The 17510-nt window shown below is 36.4% G+C and overlaps 1 protein-coding gene across 1 annotated transcript in view; it reads left to right on the top strand.

Moving 5' to 3' along the window:
- The window catches only part of Frk (fyn related Src family tyrosine kinase), a 100695-nt gene extending 83487 nt beyond the window's left edge, over positions 1-17208 (top strand). Inside the window, exons 6-9 of the mRNA XM_046426446.2 lie at positions 2403-2561; positions 10330-10511; positions 11784-11949; positions 12332-17208. Of these exons, the coding sequence (XP_046282402.1) occupies positions 2403-2561; positions 10330-10511; positions 11784-11949; positions 12332-12543 (719 nt within the window). The 3' untranslated portion in view covers positions 12544-17208. The remainder of the gene's footprint in view (positions 1-2402; positions 2562-10329; positions 10512-11783; positions 11950-12331) is intronic.
- The last annotated feature ends 302 nt before the right edge of the window (positions 17209-17510 follow it).

Raw genomic sequence — 17510 nt, 5'->3', positions numbered from 1 at the left:
GGACAATCTATTTCAGCATTTAAGATTTTCAGTCATCATGTATATGTGCTTTTAAATCCTAAACTTGTTGAACTATTGAGACATAAATTTTAAATTTATTGTTAATCTAATCATTCCTCCCTCCCTCCACCCCCAAAAAAGGAAAAGAAAGAAAAGCGTCAAGCTATGCTTGCTAGCATTGCTTTCTAAGGAAGGCCTTCTGGAGGTCAAAAGAGAACAAAAAATCATATTTTTATAGTAAAAAAAAGCACAATAGTTTTCTTTCTAACAGGAATAATTATTATTGATTTACAGTGTAATAGCAACAAACAGCTTTGGTGATTGGTTAAATGTCTTCACTTCACGGGGGCCATTCATCAATCTTAGCAGCTATTTATTGCTTAGCAGACTACCATGCAATAAAGATGAGCCTGAAATCAACTCCTGCAGTAGCTATGACAGGCAAAAATTAATATTTAATGTTGCGTTACTGAGTTGAGATTGGGTCTCTGTTGCTCTACCAGCATAGCCATGAAGGAGTTCCCTGAGTTCTCTACCTACAGAGGCTCCTGGCATATCATGATTTCAGCTCTTGCAGATAGTGTGACTTGGGCATGGTTTAAGTGTCCTGCATAAACAGTCTGAGTGATGATACTAATTCTGTTATCACAGAACCCTTCATGAATCATTTTATTTTGAGGGGGGCAGTCATATGGTATCCGTATTTGATCCCAGACAAACTAGTTATACCAACCAAGAACAAAGTACTTTATTTTGGTGTAGAGGTCTCTTTTCCTTCCAGTGTTATTTTTTTATTATGATTCCAAATTTTAAACTTATTTGATTATGTGGATTAAACTTAATGTCAGAACTAGAATTGATAAAACTAAAAAGAAAGGAAAAAAATGGAATGGAAAAGAAAATAGAAGAAAACATTTTTTTCTTCTCTAACACCTTACCTCTTTTCTCCTCAGTCAATGAAAAATATTTACAGTTGGTCTGTTTGGTTTTCCTATGAGTGTGCATGTTAAGAATGATACATATAATGGTCAGCAATCTTTGAGTACACATTTTCCAGGCATTGTTATTATCCTGATAATGATTTTCTGATGTTAGTAGGATTACTAGCTGTACTTTGTGGATGAAGAAACTGAAGTTCAGAGAGATTTGGTAACCTGCTTAAGATTGAACAGGGAACAGTAACAGAGCTAAGATTTTTCCAGGTTCCAGAGTTTTGATTGGATCTGGATCCTAAGCTTCTGGGCTCTTAAAAGGTAGACTGTTTCAATGCTTATGTGAAATAACCTGTATGTAGGTCATATGAAACTCTTCTTAACTTGACATTAACAAACAAGTCATAGTGCTACCTTGAATTGTCAAAGCTTATCCACACCCAGGTTCTAATGTCAGTTGTAGAGTCTCTGACATTCAGAGGATGATAAATTGAATGGTCTCTTTGGACATCAGTAGAAATGATATTTGCACTATCTACAGTGAATACTAAGATGTGAAATGACAGTATTTCTTCAATTACAGTAATGTTTCTGAAACATCACAGCCTAGAAGAAAAAAAAGATTTAAAAATTACTGATGAAATGTCAACTCCAGATATCCTTCCTCCTCTTAGATTTTATCTGACATTAACTGCTGGGCACCTTGCGTGGTGACTCAGAGTTGAACCATCTAAACACAATTTAATTATAGATTAGTCTTCAAAATATGCTTCAATGCCATCTCCCTAATCATTTGATCCAGCTTTTGAGGCTCTGGTGGTAGTGGAAGCAAATAGTATGGGAGAAAATGTTGAGTATTATTTTCACATTAAACATGTAAAATTGGTGGAAAAAAAAGCCACTATCTTTTGGGGATGTCCCTTGAATGTTTTCTATGTGGCCCATAGCCTGTGTTCCTACAGGAATAAGAATATAAATTTGGCAGAATAGCATTGTTTTAGAGTTGTTTTTCAGCTGTTCCCACAGTGGGTACCAAGGCCAGGGCAACCATCCGTCTTTTCTTGATTCCCCCAAAAAGAGCTCTGACTGGAGTAATTAGACATTCAGTGTCCTCCAGTGTTCATGTTGATAGGATGTCTTCTCTTTGTGTTCTTCAGATGCCTGCCGTGTTTTATCAATTAAACTGTCAGTCTCTCCTTTGCTCTTCATTTTTCACATGGGCCCAAATCAACCGTTTTTCACCTACGGGTCATAACATATAAAGTGCACATCCCTGATACAACACCACATCTAGTAATTAGGTTGCCCTGGCTGAACTGATTCTCTCCTCTGATAACTCTGAAGATTTGTGACACTGATGCTCTTCTGTTACTGAGAGGCAGGAGGCAATCTCGGCGATTCCCACCAGGCTGCTGTGAGGACAGGAATGCCTCAATAACATAAAGTGATTTCCTCCTTTTCTTGTTTCAGGTTCAATGGATCCAAATGACTTCCTGAGGGAGGCACAGATAATGAAGAGTCTAAGACATCCAAAGCTTATCCAGCTTTATGCTGTTTGCACTTTAGAAGATCCAATTTATATTATTACAGAGTTGATGAGACATGGAAGTCTGCAAGAATATCTCCAAAGTAAGCTAAAGACTCAATAAAAGGAAAAAACAAAAGGAGGAATCTAGTTTAGCTAGTCCTATAAATGTCAATTTAGCCAGCTTTGTCTAACCCAAAGGATATTTACTATGTGTATATCTGTAAGAATGAATGTTGTAACATTGAATGGCTCAACTACTATTTAATAGGATATATTCTGCGGACTCAAAGGGAGAAAAATATTTATATAGTGGAAGAATAAATTGTTCACAATAGACACATCAGAGAGCTTAAATGTAATGTGGGAAACTGATCAATGGATTTTTTGCATAATGCTCTACTTTTTACACTAATTGAACACTGTAAACCATATTTTCTATGGTACAGAATCTGGAACATGGGAAACATCAGGGAAAAGAGCAAGAGAGGTATCTGACATTTTTGTCTTTGCTAGTATTTGCTAATATTGTACTTGGTGTTTAAAATGACCTCTTTGCTAGGCAACATTAGAATTTTCAGACTAAAAAGCAAAAATATACTATTAGCTTTATTCCTCCATCCGCTTTCTGCAGTCAAAAAGGACTTAAGGGCATTGTGAAATTGTGATGTTTATTACAAATGAATAATTTAATAAACAATAAAATAATACACATTAAAATATGATATTCAAAGAAATTGAGATCAAATACTGAGAGAATCATTCATGCTTGAAAAACAGACTTTTCCTGTAATTTCTTGAAATGTCAGAGCGAGATTGATAGGCTATATAGAGGCAAAAGGAGGTGAGGATAATGGAACAAAGATATCAGAAAGATAAGAGTGTTCTCTGATTTCAGGGTGACTTGTGAAGCTGATAATTCTAAATTTCAAAACAACAACAAAAGAATGGAGAATATATGTAACATAATAAATTCTGTTAAAAACAAAAATATACTTACCTATTGCATAAAGATCATCACATTTATCACCCTTAGAATGCTACCCACCACAGAAAGACTGACCTCAATTGTTGACTCCTTTTGCCTTATTCAGGAAAAAGTACAGTATGATCCTGGGCTAGATCTAACAAAGTGCATATTACAATGTGCATATTATAAGAGCCCTTACAGCATGCACATTACTAATCTAATTGTCAATTTCTGGTATTCAAATCTATCAGGACCATTCAAGTCTCTTGCTCCATTTGGCTTCCAAGATAGTTAACCTGATCACTTATCCTCCTCTTCATTGGTTCTTCTCAATAAGTGATTTTCTCCCAGACCTCTCAACATTCTGGAGTTCTCCAGGATTATTTTGCAATACCATTAATCCCTTTGTTAATCTCTTCAATTTTTAATTTATTTTTAAATTTTGAGATAGGGTGCCAATGCTTTGAACAGGCTGGGCTTGAACCTGCCATTCCTCTCGCCTCAGACTCCTAAGTAGCTGGGATTACAGGTGTGCACCATTGCACTTGGCTTCCTTTGTTAACTTCACCCAGTGCCATTGTTTGAATGTTTATGTATCAACAGTTCCTAAAATTTTATCCCTACCTTGGAACTTCAGAATAATACACCCAGCTGCCTTCATGCCCTCTCCACTGGAATGTTGTATCAGTCTGGACAGTGCAGGTGTCCAGACTGCAGCCACGGTCCTCAAATCTCAGAGGCTCAGCACAGCAATAGTTTTTTCCTTACTTGTGCTTTGTGTGTAAAATAGATTGGTAGCTCAGCTCTTTGGTCACCTTGGTAGGGAAAGGGGATGGGACTAATCTCATCCTGGCTCTTAAAGCTTCTTAACTTTTGTCACTTCTGTACCCTTTTCATTTGGTCAAATCAAGTCCAATGGAATAGGCAGTGCAATCCACTAAAGTGCCTTGCAAAAAGGGGGAAAATGTTTGTGAGCAACCCTAATTTCTACTCCAAATGACAATTAGACGTTTCAAAATGATATGTCCAAACCTGATTCTCCACGGTGATCTGCTACCCTTGTTTCATTCCTTCTTGGACAATGACAACACTCAGGTCTAATACCTGGGAGGCATTTTGGCTTCTTACATCCCATTACCTAACAAACCTACAAATCCTATTGGCTGGCCTTGAAAACATACCCAGTCTTTCCCCTTTTCTCAATGTTCCCATTCAGGTTCAAGCAATCATTGCCTCCACTTTGGATTCTGCACCCTCTTGGTCTCCCTCTTTGGCTTCCTGTCCTCTTTAGTCTTTCCCTAACACAGCAGCTGGAGATATCTTGTTGAAGCATAAGTCAGAGTTTGTTCTTCCTCAGCTTAAAACCTTCTGAGACTCCCACTGGTTCTTACCTCTGTTTAACTCCTTCTGATCTGGTTTTCCAGGTCTTATCTACAACTTTCTCTTTGGCCTTATCTATAACTTTGCCCGTGTACTTGAAGTGTCACTACAGTGACCTTTGTGGTTCTTTCTATTCCATAGGCACACTTTTATTTTACCTCAAGCCCTTTGCACTTGAGTTTTTTTTGCTTGATTTTTTTTTTTTTTTAATATTTATCCACATGGTCACTTCTCATTTCCTGAAAGTCTTTACTCAGGTTATTCTACCTTGGTAAGTTGTTCACTGGTCAACTCAGGAATGCTCTACCACTGAGCTACTTCCCCAGCCCTTTTTATTATTTTATGTTTTGAGACAGTGTCTTGCTAAGTTGCTGAGGCGGGCTTTGAACTTGTGCTTCTTCTATGTCTGCTTCCCGAGTTGCTGGGGTTATAGGATACACCACTGTACCTGGCTCACTTGTCAAACTGTAAAGTTTAATCTCCTACTGATTCTTCATATTCCTTCTTCGTTTTCCTCTTCATATTCTTCTTTGGTGTTCTCTCCTTAGCTATTAATCATCTTATGTTGCATGACATTATTTAGCTTATTTTTAGTATTTTAGATTTTTTTTTTTGTATTGGAGATTAGAACACAGAGGCACTTTTACCACTGAGCCACATCCCCAGCTCTTTTTATTTTTTATTTTGAGACAGAGTCTTGCTAAGGTGCTTAGGGCCTCACTTAGGGCTAAGGTGATGATCCTCCTGTCTCATCTTCCCAAATTGTTGGTATTATAGGTGTGTACCATTTCACCTGGCTTTAGTATTTCTAAATGCAATTCCATAAGGGCAGAATTTTTATTTTGCTGTTGTTGTAGTGCTAGAACAGAGTGTCACATAGAAGGTGTGCACTGATTATGTGTTGACTGAATAAATAAGTTGAGACCATTCTGAATATAGTAAGAGTGGGATTGAGAGTCAAGCTAGTTTTGCAATTCTTGGTATCAGCTTGAAAAGATCCAGTTAACTATACTGCAAACTCCTTGTGCATTGAGGATTTCTGTGGTTGATGTGGTACTCAAGGCTGAGTGCAAATCCTACCATCTGCTGGATTAGGCCATCAGGGGCAAGATTACCAAGGCATTCATTTGCAAGAGTACCTACCAGTCAAGAGGAACAGTGAATTTATACTTGGTCCCAGTCAAGAGTTGTAGATTTAATAGATAGATCTTAAAGTTAATCTGCCATTCATAAGTAGCTCATCAAGATAAGTATCATTAACGTAAAAGTCTCTTTAGTAATAGGATGCATTTTTTTTTTTTTTTTTTGCAGATATAAACTGTCACAGGTTTGTGAACATTTCCATCAGCTTTGCTGTCTGGTTGTATAGATGTGCTCTGCTCTTTACTTAGGCAGTCCCTAGGACACTGCTCTTCAGAATAGGAAATGTGTATTACCCAATTTCTTCCAGTACTGTACTTTCCAGTAAAAACCTTTTTATATGCACTGTAATAGGATTAGGTATTGTATTTGATATTTGAAATAACATACATATTCCTAATCATATTTCTCTATATTCCAGTCTTTGTAGACCTCAAGCTTGGCTGATTTTTTTTGGTAATAAATTTCTCTCAAATGAGAGAGGCCTATGGGGAAGGAAGGAAGGAAGGAAGGAAGGAAGGAAGGAAGGAAGGAAGGAAGGAAATAAATAGGGCCGGGATGTTTTCCAGTGGTTGAGAACCCCTGAGTTCACACCCCAGAAACAAACAAACAAAAATTGACAGTTGACCAGTGAATGATTTACCAAGATGGAATAACCTGAGTAAAGACTTCCAGGAAATGAGAAGTGACCATGTGGGTAAGTTAAAACAAACAAACAAATAAAAACAAACAAACAAACAAAAAATGGGCAAAAGAAATCTGAAGTGCAAAGGGCTGGAGATAACATAAAAGTGTGCCTGTGGGGTAGAAAGAATCACAGAGGCCACTGTCTTGACATTGCAATAACAAGGGCAAAGCTGAAGATAAGGCCAAAGAGGTAATGGAGAACCAGGTCGGGGGACTGTAGGAGTTAAAGAGAGGGAAGAACCAGTGGATGTGGCAGTCATTTTTCTAAGTTCTTTACAAGTGTTAACTTATTTCACTTTTGAACCACTTTATGAACTAAGTATCATTATTATTACCCCTACTTTACGATTGAAGAAACTGAGTAATAGACACCTTGGGTGACTTTTCCAAGGTTGAAGCCTGGTTTGATAGTTCTTGCTCTTAACTGAATGCATAACACTGATGCCATTCCTAACATCAACCTATGTTAGTTGTCCATTACGACACGACACAGTACCCCAACAATTAGATGCTTAAAGCAGCAAACATTTATTATCTCACAGTTTCTGTGGTCAGAAATCCAGGAGCAGCTTAGCCAGGTTCTAGCCCTGGGTTTCATAAGGCTGCAGCAAGGTTTTGGCAGGTGTCCCAGTCATCGGAAGGCTTAGTGGATGTGGATTCCCTTCCAAACGCACTTTTATGATTGTCAGGAGGAGTTGGTTCCTCATGGCTGCAGAATTGAGGGAGTCAGCTCCTTGCTGGTTGTTAGCTGGAGAGTGGCCCATGCTCCTTGGTATGGAGGGTAGCTTCTAACGTGGCAACTTGCTTCATTAAAGTGAACAAGCAAGAAAGCAACGGAATTCAGAGCACCAGTAAGATGAAGTCATAGTCTTATATAAGTTAACCTGGGAGACCCCATTACTCTTGCTGTAGTCTCTGCCAGATGTGAGTCACTGGGTCCAGAACAGTCCAATGGAAAGGACTCTTGGAAAGGTGTGAATTCCAGGAGGCAGGATCACTGCAAGCTATTTTAGAAGCTGCCTGCCACATAGCTTATGGTCAGTCACCAGCTTCTCTTAATGTCATTGTTTCTTTTTTGAGTGGATGTGATATCAAAAGGCATATCTATTTTGACCATCACAGCAGCCAGGCTTTTCCATTATGCTTTTTACAGAGTTATATTTTATCTTTATGTTTACATTTTGTTGCAGACTGAATAATTAATGTTACCTGTTGTAATACACAATTCAAAACTCTCAGTGGCAAAACACAGATAACAATTTTGATAGGGCTTAGACTACTCTTTTAGGGAATTAGACTCTTTCCTAAAATTTTGAAATTTGTTCCTCTATGTGAGGTCCTATATGTGATGTCCATCATTTCTGAACACACTGTGTTGCCCAGAACTAGGCATGGCCCTACTTAATTGCAAAGGGAGGTGGGCAATGTGGTCTTCTGCTAGTGCCCAGGATAAAAGAAAGTAAAGGACAAAAGGATAGGTGAGCAGTTAGTTTTACCTCACAACCAATTTAAATATACTTCTGCCTTTTATACACACACACACACACACACACACACACACACACACCTGCTGTGCTTAAGTCTTTCTCATTTAAAAATTCCTTTGACTCTTTCATTTTTTTAACGGAAAAGATAGCATTTATATAGAAAGTACATAAATCATGTAGCATAGTTTGACATGTAATTATAACATGCACAAGTAAGCAACTATGCAGCTACTGTCCAAATCAAGAATTAGAACACAGCCAGCAAGCACCCCAGAGACCCTGGAATACTTTAACCATCACAACTTCCCACTTTTCTGAATTCTATAATGGCTTTCCTATGACATTACATTTACCTCTACCAGATCCTTATTGCCTTCCCTTTTTGACTAGGGTTTTGAAATTTTCCATCTCTTCTTTCTGTCTGTCTGTATGTCCTCATCTTCAAGTTACCCTTTGGCCTCTTACACATGATCTCAAATAAAACCCTTCACCAATGACTCCCTCATTCTTATATTTAACACAAGCCTCTTAGTCCTTATCTTACTGAACTTATCTGTGAAACTTGACTATGATGACATATTTTCTTTCTCAAAATTTTTGATTTGTTAAAACATTCTCCTTTCTTATGATTCTGGCTGATTCTTCTCAATTTTCTTTTTTTCAGGTTAGCTTCCTGTGCCACCCTCAATTATTGGTGTTTCTTATGAATCAATATCTTCCTAGGACCTCACCCACTTTTCATGTTTTAACTCTCACTCAAACTATGACCATTAAGTCTATGTCTTTAGCTGAAGTTCTTGTCTGAACTCTAGACCCATAAACTCATCTTCTTTCAGCCATTTTCACATTGGTAATTTATATATATCTTGAGCTTAACAAGTCCCAAAAATGTTTCATTTTTCTTAGAAGCAATGATGACATTAAGAGCTAGGATTTATTGTGTTTTTCCTAGATACCAGGTACTGTTTTAAGTGCTGTACATGTATTCAATTGTTTTGACTCTCATTTTAAAAATTAATACTGTAAGAGTTACTGTTACCATTATACAGATTAGGAAACTCAGGTACAGGGGTGCTAAACAGTTTGCTTACGGTTATAGAGAAATATGAGGCCCAGCCATGATCTCAAGTCTGACAGCTTTAAGCCAGTTTTCCTAAATCTTGTGCTTTAGTGAGCACTCAAATCAGGACTTGTGTTTAAACCTCATGTTCATAAGACCAATGGACTCTGTGTAATAGTATTTTACTTAGTCACACAGGGATAATAATAATTTGTTTTTATGTGAAACTTTAAAAAACGAAATCTGAAGATACCTATCAATAGTATGGCAGATAAGTTGACTTACTCTGTTTTGTAAAGACATCATAAAATACCATGGACCTCTTTTACTTATGATAAATCTGACTCTACTACCTAAATTTCCTGTACTTAGTTTTACAGAATGAGCAGTAGGTGAAATGCTGCCCATTAAAGGTATGTTTGTACTTAGAGAGATGAGCAACTTATTCTAGGAACAACAGAGTAAGAAAGCGAAATTTAAAAAATACATATTAAACTTAGAGATACAAATGTTATATATATATATGTGTGTGTGTGTGTGTGTGTGTGTGTGTGTGTGTGTATAGTATTGCAGGTTGAACTCAGGGGCACTTAACCACTAAACCAGATCCCCAGCCCTTTTAAAAAATATTTTATTTAGATACAGGGTCTCACTAAGCTGCTTAGGGTCTTCCTAAGTTGCTGATGCTGTCTTTGAACTTGACAATCCTTCTGTTCACCACTTGCAATATGCACATTTTATAACTACTGCTAGACTCTTCATTTTTATTAGTGAACCAGTTTTTAAGAAAACTCTTATGAAAAAAAATGTGAACTTTTCATTTGTTCAGCCATGCAAATTAGGACCACTATAAGCTCAATGACTAAAATAAACTATGTAAAGTTTAAAAGTAATCCAAAAGTACCCAAGCAACAGTTTCCATGAAGAGATAAATTGGTGAAATATGGTATTGAAAAAATGGCAGTAACTGGACTCATTTAGAAACTTGCTCCTATCTTTGGATTATTTGATACCCTTGCTCCTTTCTTAGCAGATCAGTACCATGGCACATAATTCTATCAATATCTTATTCATCAAAATTGTCAGAATTCACTTCAATAGTTCAAATACTTTCCAGAATAAATCTCTTATTTTCTCTTATTCCTTAGATGATGCTGGATTAAGAATCCATCTGCCTCAACAGGTAGACATGGCTGCACAGGTTGCTTCTGGAATGGCCTATCTGGAGTCCCAGAACTACATCCACAGAGATCTGGCTGCCAGAAATGTCCTTGTTGGTGAGCATAATATCTACAAAGTAGCGGATTTTGGACTGGCAAGAGTTTTTAAGGTAAGTTTAGTTTTGTTTTAATTAGCTTTTGTAATAGGTTAAAAGTCAAACAGACTGATAGACCAATAAATTCACTATTATTTAAAGCAGCGTTCTTCAAAGTTCTGTGGTCCATAGATCATTTCAAGTAGCTGAAGATCTTATAGACAAACTACCTGTTTCTTCCCATTTCTTCATCAAGGAGGAAAAAAAATACTCAACTGAATTGAAAATGATGCCATTGTTTTGGTTGAACTTATGACCTATTTTTCAATCAGTAAAAGTAGCTTCTATTTGTCTTGTATAAAAACCAGGGCACTTTGTACAGTTACCCTACCCACCTTTGTTCACTTTATCTACTCATTTACCTATTGCTAGAATTCTAGAGCAATTAATAGCTTTTTTTTTTTTTTTTTTTAGGGGGGAGGTACCAGGGATTGAATTCAGGGGCACTCAACCACTGAGCCACATCCTCAGCCCTATTTTGTATTTAATTTAGAGACAGGGTCTCACTGAGTTGTTTAGCACCTCATTGTTGCTGAGGCTGGCTTTGAATTCATGATCCTCCTGCCTCAGTCTCCCAAGCCACTGGGATGACAGGTGTGCACCACCATGCTGGCCAATTATTGGCTTTTTAATTCTTCCTCCCCACTCAGTGGGTGACATCCATTCAAAAAACACTAAGATAAAGACATAGAATGAGGTATTAATCTCTGAATTTAATTCTAAATTTCCATATTGTATCCTAAAAATATGGATTTGGGCCAGAAAACATAACAAATAAATTATTCTCATGTTGATACTCATGAAACCATCATCTTTTCTTTGTGTAAATTAATTAGGAGACCAATGAGATGATATATTAATTTAAATCATTTGGATTCTACTTTTTAATATTAGCAAACTGTAGTTATCAAAGTCATTGACTTTTAAATACCAGAATTAAATTTTAAAAAAAAGCAGACCTATTTTGCTTCCATTTTTCCATTTGATAAACAGCAGATGGGAAGTCAGAATCCCATTATGTATGAATTCTTCTACACATAGTAGGATGTTCCTTCCAATATTATTCTTAGTACATAGTAGGTTCTCAAATATTTTATGGATGACTTCCCACAGATTGTTTCTGTCTTGAATGTCAGAGTCAGAATTTGCTATGCTAATTATCAATTGATCTAAGCTAATTTTTTTGGTATTTTCCATCTAAGTTTTATGTGAAACTGGTTATAAATGAATGAGGGCAGCAAAAAAAAAATCACTTTAAATTGGCTTGAATCCTTAATGCATTAACAGGTAGATAATGAAGACATCTATGAATCTAAACACGAAATAAAGCTGCCGGTGAAGTGGACTGCACCTGAAGCCATTCGTACTAATAAATTCAGCATTAAGTCCGATGTGTGGTCATTTGGAATCCTTCTTTATGAAATCATTACTTATGGCAAAATGCCGTACAGTGGTAAGTAATTAATTCTGAAGTGGGCCTTTCTGCTGCAGGTCACTTACTTAGGTGTGACTTTAACTGCTTTGCCCAGACTTAGAGGGCAGAGTTATGAGGCTGACCATACCATGTGCCTGTGGGAGCTAGATAGATAAAATTTGATGGTGATAATTTGCATTAATGAGGTGGTTTATTGCTTCCTTCTCCTTTGCTCCTGAATTGCAGTCTTATAGACATTACTTGCTGCAGGGTGTCGTTTAATCTCTGCAACCTGTAAAGGGTATGGTAGATCTCACAGCTTTATCAAAGAAATCAATTTGCTTTGTAACTTAGAGTTTAAGTGTCTGTGAATTGAAGAGTCTAATCCATGCCCCCCTCTTTTGTTGGTTATATTTTTCAGGTATGACAGGTACTCAAGTAATCCAGTTGTTGGGACAAAACTATAGACTTCCACAGCCATCTAACTGTCCACAGCAATTCTACAACATCATGTTGGAGTGCTGGAATGCAGAGCCTAAGGAACGACCAACATTTGAGACACTGCATTGGAAACTTGAGGACTATTTTGAAACAGAGTCTTCATATTCAGATACAAATAACTTCATAAGATGAATACTGAAGAAGAAGTAATTGAGAATTAAGAACAAAGAATAACTAATAAAGAAATACAATCTTCAATTTTATCAATGAACTGCAAAATCAGTTTTCTTGACATATTCAAGTGATAGGGCAAATTTGGCCATGCATTATAAAAAAAAAATTTATATGTGCATTTTATTGACTAGGAAATACTGCCGGACAGTCTAAGATGATGTATCATTTTCTCACTGCCTGATAAAATCAAACAAACTAAATGAAGTTATTTTTCTTTGTAAGAGACACTTATATTTCTATTTATTGTTTGAAAAGCCGATCAAGAGAATCAACAGATGATAGTCAATTTTTACTCAGTGACTGTTGTAGCATTTTCCTGTTTACTGATTAGAGCCGTTATTCATTATTCCTCGGATTGCTGAATCCCATCAGGCTGTTATTATGAAGGAATTTGATTGCTTTGCTGCACAGCAGGACCTGTGCTTTGAGATTTTTTTTTCTCTTTTAAAATATCCTTTAACTACAATGATGGCAAAGCCGTGTTAAATGACTTGATTGTACTTGAAGTAATTGCACATATTTTTTCCTATGCATAAAAAAATGAAGCAGCTGTTGAGAAAAAGAATTAAAATCTTTCTCATTTTGTGGAAGGAAATGATGGAATTTTTCTATACTTCAGTATGTGTCATCTGATAATCATCTACGTTAGTTTTAATCTTAATGTTAAAGAATTGGTTTGCAAAGCTGATGAGTTATTATGCACAGATATATGTGAGAAACACCTAATAGCCCGCAAAATCTGAGAAACAGGTACTAAAGAAGTTTAGGAAAAATAAAAGGAAAGCTGTAGAATGGCTGTGGCCTTCTGAATAATTACAAAAGAGCAGTACCTTCAGGCCAGTTTTTAATTTACCACAAAGGAGGTCAAGGTCTATTTCAGATATAGAGTCTAGTAATAACAACTGAACTTAGTCGTGCAGTTGTATATTTTTTGTCTGGCAGGACAAGGTTTTAACTACCTTCAATATACATTGACATTGGTAGCAATTTTACTGTTTTCTTAAGCAATGGCTGTGTTAAATTCTCCAATTGAGAAGGAGAAGGACTTCTTCAAGGTGGTTTTAAAGACAAATATAAGTTCAAAGATCTTCTGATGCACAGAAAAATGAATGAAATGTGCCATGGTAAATCAGGATATTTTGAGTATATTTTCTTATCTTTCTTTAAAAGAAGTTGCAAAAACCTTCAATCAATATGGAATAAGCAATCAGTAAATTTGTGAACTCTTTTAACTGGGAGCAAGAGGTAGAGAGGGTTTGGGGTATAATATCATTAACAGCCCAATGATGTCAATCAAGACCCATGCCATGACCTTCCCGACCCTCCCCTCTGCCATCAACATTGTTTTCATTCTCATGGTCACAGATGTCTGTAGTGGCAACTGGGATTCCTTTTTCTATGCCTCATCCAACGAGAGAAAAATGGGAAACTTCTCTCCCAAGTTTGCATAAAAATCATTCTTATTTTTCTGCTCAAGTCAACCAGAGTCACATGCCCAGATCTGAACCAATAATACACCTAATGTGAATGTTCTTTGTTGATTGGTTTTGGAGAAGGTCTGCCACTGAAACTGGGAATGTAGTTACCTTCCCTGGAGACAAGTTGGTTTTTGGTTTATCTGAAAAAAATTAGAGATTAGAGGCTGGATAGCTGTCCACTGAGAAAATCCTGTGAGAGCGATTAACTATTAGAATTAACATAGGCATGTATATACCTATCACCTTCCTCCACATTCTCCCTACATATTTGTGTTAGGCAGATAGGTATGTGCATATACATTAGAATTGTTCCAGGACCTTAGACTGAAATAAGTCGTATGGCACTAAAGTTTATAGAGCTATGCATAGAAGTGAAACTATTTGTAAAATAAGGTCAACAATATTTTTAGTCTGTAGGCTGAGTATAGGATAACTTTATTTAAAGTCACCTAGACTAATAAAATCAAGTAGATCATAAATAACCAGTTATTTATAAGATTAAAAGAATTATAAAATTAAAATAATTTCTTTTCCTGAGTTCATTTTTTTGGGTTCAGTTCTGCTTGGGCATATATAGGAATGATTGGAAATATTCCCATTTCACTGTGCAAATTCTACTACTATATAATCTGTCTTTTTGTAGTAGCTGATAATAATAAATTTTTAAGTAAGATTTGGTTTTAAAATATAAAATGGAGGTTATCCTTTCCTGTTTTAATACCACCTGAAACTCATTTAACTTACTATGTTTGATTCTTTGGGACATTTATGTTCAAGGTTCTGTCAAAGCAATCTATTATTCTTGTTTTTACCCTGATGGATCATGGAGAAAAATAATGGATTCAGTTATGAGAAGCAGTAATAGATTTTTTTAACTGACATAAATTTCTCTCCCTGTATAGAATAAAAGGATCAGGAAAAGATAAGTTGAATTTTCCTACAATGAGCCAGCTCTTGTTAAATTTACTTCCCATAAATTGTAGAAAAGCACTTTTCACGTAATGTTTTATTTATGTAATTCAGTTATTTGGAGGTGGTGGTGAGGGATGGGAGTACATCATTTTATGTGATATTTCAAATCTCTCCTGACAAAAACGTTAAGAATTTTTGTAATAGGAAAAATTCAAAATTCCATTAAGCCTCCTTTTAAGAAGGCAAGGAAGGAAATAGGTTTAAATTACCTCAGGTCAAGAGAGGCACAGAGTGAAACTCCTAGTAGTGGGGGAAGCTGAATATTTTGTCATCAAAAACAAAGGTAAAGTCAAAGTGAGCAGCAATTGCAAGCTGGGCTGGGGGAATGGGTCACCTTAGAGGGCACTGAAGAGCAAGGCCTGTAAGGAAATGCCAAGCTGGGCTCACTCACCATGTCTACTGACAGCATGTGTCTGCATGGTGACCACATGGATCCAGTGAACCATGAGGAACCCCAAACTCCTGTGACTCTCTGGTGGCCTAAAGGGAATCATGGTCTTGGAAAGTAGCCGCCCTGTAACCCAGCTGGAATTTCCTGGAGGAAGCAGGGCCCAGCTGGTCCTGCATGGTGTGTCCAACATATGCCATTTCCGCAATTGTGTTTTTCATGGAATTGTTAAGCACATGCTGTCTGGGCCAAACAATCCTGCTGGTCGTGTATCTATGGTAACTTCCTGGGATCCTTTGCAAGGACATGCAATGTGAGTTAGAGTGGTGCTGGTTTGAGCACCTTTTCCAAATTGCATCATGTTCTTACACTGAGAAAGGCTGCTCTTAAGAAATAGTAAATGAGGTCTGTACACCTTGGAGTTGGGAATTACCAGTGGGCTCATCTAGAAATATTTGGTTCTTTTATTTATTTCCTGTTATCATTAAGGAGAAGTTTTGGTTTGTAATCATCAACATCAGGCAAAAAGTTGGTGTTACAGGATCGAAAAACAAAACAAAACAAGCTGGGAAATTTAGTGGAGAATACCAACAAATCTTTCAATTCTGGGACCCCAGCAATATTTTAATTTTCATAGGGACATCTTTTCCCATGTATTGCCCCATAAACTGAAATTTCTATCTCTTTTTTTATATTAAGGAAATAGTGTTGGTAGATCTCTCCAATTATGGACTAAATTCAGAAAAAAACTAGAGAGTAAAAAATAGTATGCAAACCTGAATTTCAGAGGCTCTAACAAGTTTACCTTCATTTAGATTGAGATGATACTATGTACACGGGGTCAATAAGACTAAGTTATAAGGAAAGAGATACCCAATTATTTCCATTCACTCCTCTTGCCTGTGTAATTGATTTATCCATTAGCCATCTGAAGCAAAAGACTTCAATGTAAAATCTCTTTCATTCTCATGGAAAATAATCAACTCTTCCAGAAAAGGGTGACCAATTCAGACATACCTTAACTGTCCAGTTAGGAGTATTACCCTGCAGCGTATTCAAATCATATGGTGTAATAGCCATGAAATCGTATGTTAGGGGAAAATGGTTAAAAGCAACTAAAACTGCTTTGTTTGGAAGAAGCAAAATGTTGCAATAAATTTCTGAGATTTTAAAATCCAGGCTTTGGTTATACTGTTTGTGAAAGATAAAACTGGTTAGTATTAAGCAAATTATATTTAAATTTTATGGTCCACAAAATTTCAGGGTAAAAAAAATCATAGATTTTAATCAAGTTACAGAATCCATACTTATTTATAGATTCAAAAAATGAGAAATGACACTGACTAGCCAGATTATTATACTTTAAAGTTAGCATAGTGCAATTCGTGTCTCTTAAATATACTCATGTTTCTGTGTGGTATTCTTTAATATTGATATTGTGTAATAATATGTGAATATATATTACACATCATCAGCTTTGGTGTCCAAAAAGGGACTGAAAAAGACCTCTTAATTGTACAATTGTTATAATGCTATTATCTGGACTCAAGTGTGACTATTTTTTTTAAAATTCTATTTCTGGATACTTTAAAACATTAGGAAAAAGACTTTTTTGAAAATATATTTGTAATTTTACTTGCACTTGATTTTTTAAAATTATTGTAATTAAATGTTTTTGTCTTGACTTTTAGAAGTTGACTTGACCATTTCAGAATTCAAATTGGTGGTGGATCCACAACAAAAATTTACTGTATTTCCCTGCAAGTAAAGTGTTTCCTCATTTGACTACATTTGTATTTGTATGGTGGGGAAAGTAATTCTGTGAATATAAGGTGTTAGTCATTTTTTTTTTTTTTTTTGGTCACTGTGACCAAAGTACCCAACAAGAACAACTTAGAGGAGGAAAAGTTTATTTTGTGCTCAGGGTTTCAGAGGTCTTAGACTGTTGTTGGCCAACTCCATTGCTCTGGGGCCAACGTGAGGCAGAACATCATGATGGAAGAGTGTGGTAGAGGAAAGCTGTTTAACTTATGTTAGCCAGGGAGCAGAGTGGGGAGACATAGACAAGATATAATTCCTAAGGCACA

This window comes from Marmota monax, unplaced genomic scaffold, assembly GCF_021218885.2.
Source record: "Marmota monax isolate L192 unplaced genomic scaffold, Marmota_monax_Labrador192_F-V1.1 WCK01_AAM20220418_F8-fsc00174, whole genome shotgun sequence".
NCBI lineage: Eukaryota > Metazoa > Chordata > Mammalia > Rodentia > Sciuridae > Marmota > Marmota monax.
Note: the sequence above shows the minus strand (reverse complement) of the source record. Positions and strands in the feature narration are given on the sequence as shown.